Source organism: Eupeodes corollae, chromosome 2, assembly GCF_945859685.1.
Source record: "Eupeodes corollae chromosome 2, idEupCoro1.1, whole genome shotgun sequence".
NCBI lineage: Eukaryota > Metazoa > Arthropoda > Insecta > Diptera > Syrphidae > Eupeodes > Eupeodes corollae.
In genome coordinates, this window is record NC_079148.1 from 92,056,939 (window position 1) to 92,068,717 (window position 11,779).

The 11,779-nt window shown below is 36.6% G+C and overlaps 1 protein-coding gene across 2 annotated transcripts in view; it reads right to left on the reverse strand.

Moving 5' to 3' along the window:
• Positions 1-2,898, reverse strand: part of LOC129948578 (nuclear transcription factor Y subunit gamma) — a 49,613-nt gene extending 46,715 nt beyond the window's left edge. For both annotated transcript variants that reach the window (XM_056059684.1, XM_056059685.1), the window contains exon 1: positions 279-2,898. In XM_056059684.1, coding sequence (XP_055915659.1) covers positions 279-1,511 — 1,233 coding nt within the window. In that variant the 5' untranslated portion in view covers positions 1,512-2,898. The remainder of the gene's footprint in view (positions 1-278) is intronic.
• Between the last annotated feature and the right edge of the window lie 8,881 nt (positions 2,899-11,779).

Here is an 11,779-nt window from a genome sequence, read left to right on the forward strand (position 1 = left end):
CGCGTGGTGTGGAGAGGACGAGAGAGGTGGAATGGTAGCATTTGGATGTGATGGGATGGGATTGTTGTTGGGATGATGGAGTGGGATGAGAATAAGAATGGGATTGGGAACTGGGGTGGTGATGTATTTATAATAATATGTGAATAGGTGGAATGGGATGGGGTTGGTTTTTTTTTTTTTTGGGGTGGGGGTGAGATGGTGAGATTAAAATGAAAAGAGTAGGTAGGTAGGTATTTAATATATAAAATTTTCATTATGCATTCACATTTTCCACATACTTTGCAAAATTTGATAAAGTTCTCCACCACTATCGATTTATCAGCCAAAGTCATTTGTCCTGTAAATCTAACTCCCAGCTGCTTTAGGGTGTCCTTTTTCTTTACAGGCAACTTGTTCATATGCTGAAAGATGCCCTCTTCGACCTTGTGTGCCGGATGAACATCAAAGCTATCCTTAATACTAAAATTAACCAACGGTTTGGAAGCATTGCTTTGATTATTGTTGTTATTGTTTGAGTTATCGCTGCCCGCCGATTCCGATGAGATATTCGAATTACTGGCATTGAGATGCACTCCAGCAAACGCGCCCATAGGGTCACAGGAAGACTCATTTGAATTATTGCTGGTCTGATGTTGAAGATCGAATAAATTGTGCTTGGAATCGTGGTCGAAAGTGTCGATGTCCAGCGAGGAACGGTTGAGTGGTGTTGCAGTGGCAGCTGCCGCAGCCATAGGTGTACCAGTGCGATGGCTGTGTGGTGTCATTGATGTACTACTATCTAAATCGATTAAATTACTATTCGAGCAAGGTGTTGCCGGGGCGGGTGTGGAATTAGATTGTGAATCTTCTCCATAATCGCCAGAATGGCGTAGATACTTGAGGAATTCAAACGAACCGTCGAAGTGATGATTGTGATGTTGATGTTGTGGTTGCGGTTGCTGTTGCTGTTGCTGAGTGGTGCTGGAAGTTGCTTGTGGAGGTGCTGCTTGTTGTGACGCGTGTGGGTGATGATGATGATGTGGATGCTGATGGTGATTGCTGCTGTGATCTGCCAAAGCATGAACACCACCAGCAGCATTACCAGATGCTGTGACCTGATTGGTTTGGGAGCTGTTCCAGCGTGGTGTTGGCTGTTGATGACTAAATGTCTGTTGTGAGCTTCCTTGCTGTTGCGGATGTACAGAATGCTGCTGCTGCTGCGGATGATGGTGGGGATGATGATGATAACCATGGTGATGGCTACTAACGGCCGAGTATATTTGTTGAATCCCTAAATTCTGCTGTTGTTGCGGATTATCACCGTTCATGTACATAGGACTGTCACCATTCATTCCCAGGCTAGCAGAGCTGTTGCTATAGCTACCATTACTGCTTCCATTTCCAGCAAAGCCTTGGAAATCCTCAAAGGACTGCACCTTGTTCTCGCCATTACTTAGATACTTGGCGAATTCCGATGGATCATTCAAGGAATCCAGAAAAAACGAACTAAAATTGCTCGAAATGCACGACATTTTGTTGTCGTTTTGCGCCCCCCACTTAACAAATCAGGGCCGAATTTCAGAGAATCATTAAGAAAACACAAAAAATAAAATAACAACTACGAGTTCACAGACTAATCAGACAAAAAATAACACTTAAAACGTTAACACTCTCCTCTAGCAATTCTAGGATAGGTGGATCCCTGCAGTAGCAGGTTATTTTTGGTGTTCAAGAAATTTCCCTTGGAGCGTAGAGAAATAGAAATCCAAATCTTCTTGTCGTCGTCGTCGTTGTCGTATAGTCGACGAAACGAATTCGCCTTTCTTGCTGCTTGCTTAGCTGCTGACCTCTTCTTCTTTTCTTCCTTAAATGCGAACCAAAGCAAGCACAAATATCAAGTTTTTCCGATATTTTTCTTTTCTTGTTCCTTTTTGATCAACAATTTTTTTTTCTTTCAATTTTATTGGTTGTTGGTTCGCTTTCTTCTCGATTGGTTTGGTGGCCTTTTAAACAGCAGCAAAAGTAGAAGCAGAAGCAGTGCAGTGCAACTTTTATTATATTATTTGCTGAATTTTATGAATAGAAATTTATTTAAAATTTAACCCCACATATGCTTCCCTTCTTTTGGTTTTGGTTTTCGTTTCTTCTCCTCCTCGTCCTCTCCACTCAGTCCTCACAAATGCACCGTCGTCTTGCAGCACAGACACACTTCTCCTCCTCGTCGACGACGCTCTCGCTGTCGCTGTTGTCGTCGTCTCCGTCGTCGTCGTCGCGTACCGAACCAAAATTTTGATTTGTTTCTCTAGGGTTTTTTTTTCCTTTTTTGTCACTCCTTGCTGTTGGCCTGGTCGTCGTTGTCGCCGTCGTCGTAGTTGCTTATGCTTGCTTCTACGACGGTCGAGTACGAGTTGGTTGATTCCTCCTGGTGTGTGCTGTGTTGTCTGTTCTGTTGTGTGTGGTGTGGATCTTTCTGTGGAAGAACTCTTTTCTCTTTTCTTGTTTCTTTTGGTAGTGGCCTCCTCTTCTCGTGTTCTTTTCTTTGGCTTTTCTTCGCTTGGTGCAGCAGCTTCCACTTCCTTCGCCTTCCAAGTATTTTGTCTTTCTCTTTAATTTTTTTTTTCTTTTCTCGGGATTCAGATGAGACTAAGGCGACGAGCAAATTTTTCTTTTGAATTTTTCCTAACTAATTTATGGTTTGTTTGAGAAGAGGATAATACTGTTTGGTTAACGTGTAATCATAATTCAATTTACACCTAATTTTTCAATTAATCTTAATTATAAAACTTAATTAGGAAACAATTTTGTTGGAATCTCCGACGCGAGAGAGAACGAAAGCGAAAAACAGTTTATTTTCAACTACCCGAACCCCGAACGCCCGAACCGAACCCGTACCATAGCCGAGTCGAGTATAGAAAACGTCGCGCACTAATACTCTCACCCAAAAACACCCGATGAAATTTTCTATATTTAATACACTCGCATCAAATGTCACGTCGGTGTGTAAAGAAATCGAATGTAGAAATTCAGAGGGGAAACGAAACGCCAAAATTTAGCTGGGGAAAATAGAAAAATAGGGGTGTGACAAAAAAAACGTGCGAGATTTTTGAAGTCTATGTTTAGAGAAATGTAATAGAGTTTTGAGACAGGGTGATTCCTATAATTTGGGATAAAGTTGTTTTGAGTTAAGTAGGGTATATTTATACAGGGTCTTAAAACTAATAAATCGCTAAACAAAATATTCCCTCATGTCTTTATGGTTATACAGTAATTAATTAATTAATGAAAATATAAACTGCTATACTACTATTATTAATAATGTTAGAAATTAGCACACAAAAATACAAAATATAAAAACCACACAAATACCCAAACACGCTTCACTTTGACATAAACTTCTGACCCCACACTTACAGCTGAAATAACAGTATCGTCCTTAATTAAAAAGACCAACATGGAGGACAGTCAAGTCGACAATAAATTGGACAAACTTTTGACTGCTATTGAAAACCTTGGGACAAACTTAAGGAAAGAAATTAAAGAACAAACTGAAACCTTATAACAAAAATTAAACTCAATAATAGACAGAAAAAACACAATTGAAGAGAAATAGAAACATCTATTCAAAAGAAAAGAAAATATTCAGAGAGATATACATATAAAGGGAAAAAGTCTTGTTATTTGCAATATAAAAGAAACCGAAAAAAGCAACGAAGAATTAGTAGACACCATTTTACACCCTTAAAATATTATTCTCAAAATAAAAACTGAATATTTTGAAAACGATTTTGCAAGACGTCTAGGAAATAAAGGAGACAAAATAAGACCTATTTTACTTGGATTGACAACACAAATAAAAAAATATACTATAATGAAAAACAAAACTAAACTGAGACATTATAAAGAGGGCATTATATACATAAAAGAAGACTAAACAAACATCAAAATATTAAAAAAAAAATGACATCAGGAAAAGACATTGAGAAGAAACAACAACAAATGCTTATGAAAGTGAACCAACATGTTCGACCAAATTGAAGAGACCAAAAACAAATAAAAAAGTCCAAAATGACAAACATAACAAAATAAGAAACAACAGCATTCATAGATTTCTACAATCAAACCAAAAAGAAATTAATAATATGAACAGTGACCAACACAACAAAAGAAGCAAATTTTGAATAATAAGGACTCTACCCCAAGCCGATTAGCCATAGTGGGGAATGACGGCCAATTCCCTCCAAACTACCCATCAAACCAAGACCAATCCAAAAACACTATAGGCTTTTGTACATACAATATTAGAACATTATCTACAGAAGCAAAACAATCAGAACTAAGACCAGCATTATCGGCTATCAACTGGGATATACTGGGACTATCCGACCTAAGAATTTTTGGACAAAACATAGTTGAAAACCAGAATGATGTATTCTCTTACATTGGTGAGACCAAAGGCTTGCATGGAGTTGGATTTCTTATCAAAAAGAGTTTAAAGGACAGAATAATAAATGTACGATATTTTAGTCAAAGGATTTGTAGCCTATGTTTAAAAATACAACACACAAAAATGAAAATAATTCAGGTTTATGCCCCAACCAAAACAACAACTGACGAAGAAATTCCGAACTTCTACTTTAGAAAATGAAAAATAAAACGAATATTAAATTTGTATTATTATTATTTTGTTTTATTTTAAAACAATATATTTAACAACTTTTTGTTAATATTATATTTATAACGCGATGCGTTTCGGAACCTTATCGTCCATCATCGGGCGTATAATTGACTGACAAATACAAAATATGCTCATAGAATTGACAAATGAATGCAAGAAAGTTGGACTTCATATCAATAAGTAAAAAACTAAGATAATGACTAACCATATTAAAGATGACATAATGCTGGATAACGAACACATGGAATATGTAAAAGAGTTTACTCATCTAGGACAGTATAAGTTATTCAGAAAAAAGAAGTTTCTAGACGCATTACCAATAGTTGGAAACAATTTTGGAGTCTAAAACAAATATTACAATCACATCTAAGGGACGAAACACGAAAATATATACTAGACTCTACTATTCTAAATGTTATGACGTATGGGTTACAGACTATATCCTTGACTTCAAGTTTACTTGAAAAGATAAGAATATGCTAAACCAAGATGGAAAGAAAACTACTTAACCTACGTATTAGCCAGAGAGTGAGAAATAGAGAAATAAGACGAAGAACTGGTTTAACGGACGTGGTTGAACGAGTAAAACTCCTTAAATGGAATTGGGCAGGACATATATCTAGAATACAGGACCAAAGATGGACAAAAATCATTACAAAATGGACAGAAAGCAGAAGACCAATTGGACGACCGAAGAAAAGATGGGCAGACGATTTGCTTAAAGAAAGACAAAGTTGGTACAATGACGCAAAAGATAGAGATCTTTGGGCAACATTGGAGGAGGCTAATGCCAGATCATAGAATGTTGGTTAATATCCATTTATTTATTCAAACTTTGTTAACATATTAAAGTTGATTAAACAAAAATTATGTCAATTTTATATAGTAATTAATTCAAAAGAAACAGAAAATGTAAACAAAAATGTAAATAAATATTGTAAAAAATATCAATAATGGCAAATAAAAGCTTATAATAATAATAATAAACAAAGGTTGGGTTAAATTTAAATTTAATAATAATAAAAATGAACACGTCTTTAACCAATAAGTCGGCTCACCTTTCCATTACCGCAGCATGAATTTCGACTCGCGATTTTTTTTATTTGATAGATACGTGCTAAAAAATAATAACTATAGCAATTTTAGAGCGAGGAAACTTTTACTTCTATTTTAAAGTTCACTTTTTTACATACAAAACACGCAAAAATTGTTGATTTTGACATTTCTTCCATGTTTTTTGTTTAGTGTTGCAATGCTTACTTTTTTTTGTTGGGGATTTCTTTAATTTTAGTTCTCAAATGCAAAAAGTATTTTGCATATACCCAAACTCGCACCCACCCACAAATCCTTCAGTGATCCCAAGCAGGATGTTAAAGCACGTTTCCAATAACAAATAATCCGAGATCTAAGGCAATTGATTAAAAATAAATCATGAGGTGTTTCCACAAAAGAAAAGGAGATTAATTTGACGTTTGGTTAATGTCATAACAACCAAATGTCAAATAATTCTTCTTTTGAAAAGAAAAAAAGATATGAAATTTGTATTAATTTTATTGATTGATAATTTGATATTATTTTAATTATGAAGTGTTATTTTTTAAAAAAGAATGAATGTCGGTAACTTAAAACTTTTAGTATCTCGTCCATTGATTCTTCTCAACAATTTGAAAGTGGTAATAGGTGCTTTGGACAGGAGAATTCATTTTTATAGAAAAAACGCCTGCAGAACAAAAAATAAACCAAAAATAAATTTTTAAGAAAGCAGCCTATAAGCAGCCTGGGTTAAGTAAAGTGCAATGCACAAGAACCCAGTCAATTGTGTTTATTATATTTCTAATTTCACAGGTACGTTCAAGAACTTTAAATTTCCGTATATATCGACAGAATTTTGAAGATCTTTGTTCTCATCTTCAGCACTTAAAAAAAAACACCAATCAAAATTAAATTGGATGTCCATGCACTTCTTTTCAATTTTGCGTTTCTTTTCTCCTCATTAAAAATCAATTTTTCATTAGTTTCTCTTCCTCTTATTAGTTTGAAAGTGGAGTAGTGGATGTAGTTGCGGTCGAATTGGATGCGAACGAAGCAGCCGACGGAACAACGGCATGGCAGGAGGGGGAAATATCTCCGGCTATGAGATGACTCTTGAGTGGATTAAATTGATTCTGAAATACATAATACATTTTAAAAAATTATTTTTTTTAGTAGTTATATTGTTTTACCCATAATGCTGTCCTCTTGTAGATTTTCCACATTACTCAGTGGTCTTTCTCTCAGTATTGCATTTAATTGTAAATACAGACCCCATTGAGACGGAAAAACTCCAGAAGGGCCCAACAATTTCTTTTCCTTTCTGTTAGTGAAAAGAATTTAATAATAAATTCTAAAAAGAACTTTCTTTAAGTTGTGAATTTTCACTTCTATTTCCTCTGGAGTATATCCCACCATAAATTCTGCCATTTCCTTAAAAATGTGAGAGTTTTTTCTCTGCCCGATCAAGTCAGCCTGTTTGTTGGCCCACAACTCCAACAAAAGCGTTTCATCCTCCGCTGCCCAGGTTTTTTGTTGTTTTTTTTTTTTTCTATTTGTTCACTCATCACCTGTAAGTAATTAGTTTTATTATGTTCTTGTACATATTTATTATTTTTGTATACTTACATTTTATTTCGTCTTTAATTTCTTGAAAGTTGTTTATTGTTTTGAATTTGAATCATATGGAAGTGGGACAGATAGTTTTTGTTGACATTTCCATCTCAATAAACGAAATTGGCGTTTAAATGGGTCGGCTCAGCAATTATTCTCCGAAAAAAAGTTTGTTTGATTTGATAAACTAATTTTTCCAAGTAGATTTCAATGAATTTTATTTGAAATCTTCATTTGAGGAGATTAAAATTTGTATGGTAAATCTTCGAGATTTCAAGGAGATGTGTGACAAATCTAGCTAAATCTCGGTTTAGTGCCCGGTTTAAACGTAGTATTAGTACGCTATGTTTTCAAATCGTCTCTTAGATTTCTCACAGCAAGAGTCAGAGGAACTTTGTTTACATTCCTGAAAATGCGGAAATTTCTGATAGAAATATAAATTGTCCTAAAATGGATTCTAACGATTATTGAAGACATAAACATCTTGGAACATGTGGGCGAAGTAATTAAGCAAAAAGTGTACAAACAAAATTGAGTCATTCTCAAAATATGAGGATACAACGTCACCGTTCTATTAAAACTCCCTTAGTCCATTTTTTGTGTTTTGAGATATTTGCATTTAAAGTTTAAAATCAATATGCAAATTAATAGATTTTGGGAGTTTTAATTCTTTATATTTTTAATATGGTGCACCGTTTTGAGGAAATATAAATTTGTCATTTGCATGACTTACATACTTACTTAAGGTGGCGCCACAGTCCAGGGTTGACCTGGGCCTCAACCAACATGCGTCTCCAGCCAGCTCGGTCCCTAGCTAGGTGTCTACAGTTTCGCACGCCAAGTTGGTTAAGATCTTAACCCACCTGAGTGAGCCACCTGAATCACGGTTTTCCTCTACTGGCCCAGCCATCTAAGCCGGTGGACTTTTATTCTGCTAACTAGGCCAGTATCGCTGTACAGCCAATACAGTTTGTCAATATATCTTCTCCTCCATTCTTCATCTATACGTATACTGGACCAAAAATCACCCCAAGAATTTTTATCTCGAAGCATCCTAAGACGTTCTCATCTTTCTTTGACAAAGTCCAGGCCTCATATCCATAAATGAGAACCGTGATGATGAGTGTCTTTCAGATCAGTGGACTTTACTTCTCTTGCCTTCTAAGTCCAAAGAAGCAGCGATTTGCAAGAGTTATTCTTCGTTTGATTTCAGCGCTGGTATCGTTGTCTATGTTTATAGCGGTGCCTAGGTAGAAAAAGTCCTTAACTACCTTGAAGTTATAACTGTCCATATTGACGTTTTGTCTAAGACGTCGTTGTTTAATGTCCTTTTTTGATGACAGCATATAATTGCTCGCAATGCTCAAAAACGTCCACTTAAATCACGCTTTGATCTTCCGATTATGTCAATATCATCTGCGTATCCGAGTAATTGGATGGACCTTTGGAAAATTGTGCCTCTAGTGTTGACGGTTGAGTTTTGCACAATTCTTTCCAGATCGATGTTGAAGAAGTCACATGACAGTGCATCGCCTTGTCTAAAACCTATTTTGACAACAAATGCATCGGTAAGATCTTTTCCGACCTTGATAGAGCAGCGTTCATTCTCCATCGTCATTCTGCACAAACGGATAAGTTTGACAGGCATGCCAAAACTAGACATTGCTCGGTAGAGCTCTTCCCTATAGATGTTTTCATACGAGGATTTAAAATCGATAAAGAGATGGTGGGTATCGAATTGAAGCTCCTGAGTTTTTTCCAAGATCTGCCATAATGTGAATATTTGGTCGATATTGGACTTTCCTGGTCTGAAGCCAAACTGATAAGAACTTATCAGGTTGTTGACAAACGGCTTCAGACGTTCACATAAAACGGCATAAAGGATCTTATATGCAATGTTAAAGAGACTGGTGGCTCTGTAGTTGGCGCAATTTAGAGGGTCTACTTTTTTATATATTGGGCAAACTATGCTGAGATTCCACTCATCAGGCATGCCTTCTTCCGACCATATTTTGCAGATGAGTTGGTGCATGCTCCCTACCCAGTCATCGGCAGCGATGCCGTCAGCTCCAGAAGCTTTGTTTGACTTCAGATACTCGTAGCTATCTTCACTTCGTCTAGGTCGGGTAGGTGGAATTGTTGATCTGCGTCGCTGAGGTTGAGTGGTTCTATCTCCCTTACAGCGGAATTTGGTTCGTCATCGCCGTTATATAATTTGGAGAAGTGGTCTTTCCATATTCTCAATATAGACAGCGGTTCTACCATGATGTTCCCCTGATCGTCTTTACAGGTTTCGGTTCGTGGCTGGTACCCTTGGGAGGTTTTTTTTACCTTTTGGTAAAATTTACGGACCTCATTCCTGTTGTGACGTCCCTCTATCTCCTAGATCACGTGCTTCTCGTGCTCTCTTTTTTTCCATCTAAGAAGCCGGTGTTCCTCTCTTCTCTTCTGCTCGTAGAGCTCGCGAGCAGCTCTGGTCCTTCTGTGCAGCGCAATTTTGTATGCCTCTAGTTCCGCTGCGTGCGCTTGCCGGCATTCGTCGTCAAACCAGGGATTTTGATGTTGTGGCCGTGTGAAACCTAGCACTTCAGAGGCGGCATCTCTGATGGCTTTTAATGCTTAATGCAGGCAGCATATGACTAAGAGAGGTTACTAGAGACTCGATCGGAAAAGGACATGGCAGTCTCTTGCGATTGTAGCCGTCTAACGTCGAAACTTCTCACAGTACTTCCTGGTTTTGGCTTGGATCGGGGCTAGTCCGAGTCAATGTTGGCCCCTTGGAATGTTCGGATATCCTGTATACTGGGAAGTGTCATGTGTCGATCACAATGTGGTCAATCTGGTTGACAGTTGATTGATCAGGAGATTTCCATGTCCTCTTGTGGATGTCAAGATGACATTTGCATGAACTTGGTGTATTTATTTCAGCTTTGCGGAAAATAGACTAAGGGAGTTTCAAAGAACGACAACGACAACGACAAAGACTTTCTGTTTTTCAACCACTTCTAAAATAATTTGCGTTTAAAAAAAAACAAATATATATAGTTGTGTTCAAAAAAATAGGAGTTCCTGTTCTTTTTAGATTAAATCGTGACTCAAAAGTTGTATAATTTTTTTAAATTTATTTTTTTTTTTGTACATAGTAGCTAATCCAGTCTTTTATTATTATGCTTAAAGACTACTTTGTTCAAAACAAATAAGGTAGTAAAAACATGAATTTTATCAAAATAAAGCCAAAACGAATTGTTCAAAATAATAGGAGTAAACAAAATAAACTAAAAATAATATTCAATATTAAGATTTTTTTGTCAGTATTTTGTGGAAAATCCTTTGTTTTTTATAATTGCTGCACACCTGCGTGGCATACAGTTCACAAGGGCCTGACAACGCTCAACTGGAATTTGGTTCCATGTTTCCTCAACTGCGTCCCACAACTGCCTCGAATTCAAGGGTCTTCGTCGAGAAACACCCTTTTTAACATCTGCCCATAAATTTTCTATGGTATTGAAGTCAGGCGACTGATCTGGCCAATCCATGACCTCAACCCCATTGACCCGAAACCATTCCTTGGCATACTTAAGGCCCAACTATAATAGGCATAAGCAAACATAAACTTATGCCAAAAACCCAACGAAAATTCACTGAAGTTTGCGAAATTACTGCATAGCCATAATGCAATTTTGCTCACGTATAATACTCATGTCAGATTTTACTTATGCGGCGAGCGACTGGGATCGCTCTTGCTTAAGTGTGCTTAAGTTAACGAAACTGAGAAAAATTGAACGAAACGGAGCTAGACTCTATTATGTTCACTCGAATTGAGATTCTCTGTATTCGCACGTTTACTTATGCGTGCATCAGGGATGAGAATGCTAAGCACGAAAAGTGAAACATTTTGCCCAAAAAAACGAAGTAGATTTGTAAAATATGTAGCAGATAATGAAAAAAACACAAAATACACCACCTAGTCTTACGTAGACGTAAAATTGTATGTATTTGAAGGTTAAATGCTTCTTGAAATTCACAAAATTCAGTTTGTCGTTTAGAACTGTGAACAAAATAAAAATAAAAATCTTGTAAGTATGTCTTAATTTGAAATTCAATTTTCTTTATTGCCGCTGATGCACATAAATGCAGCGAATGACAGGCACAATGAATCAATTCAACACATCTTAAATGAAATTTTGTGCGTTAGACAAAATTTTAAAACGAAGCAGAAATAAGTTGCTACGTAGCAGATACATACAAATAAATTAATGAAGTAGATCTGCTACATATGAAGTAAATACTCATCTCTGGCGTGCATATGCTAGCTTATGCCTATTATAGTTGGGCCTTTACTGGTGTGTTTCTGATCGTTGTCTTGTTGAAATACCCATTTAACCGGCATATTCCAACTCGCATAAGTCAGCATCACACTGGACATTATATCCACATAAACTGGTCCATCGTGCCAATGATTTGATGTATGGGGCCTACACC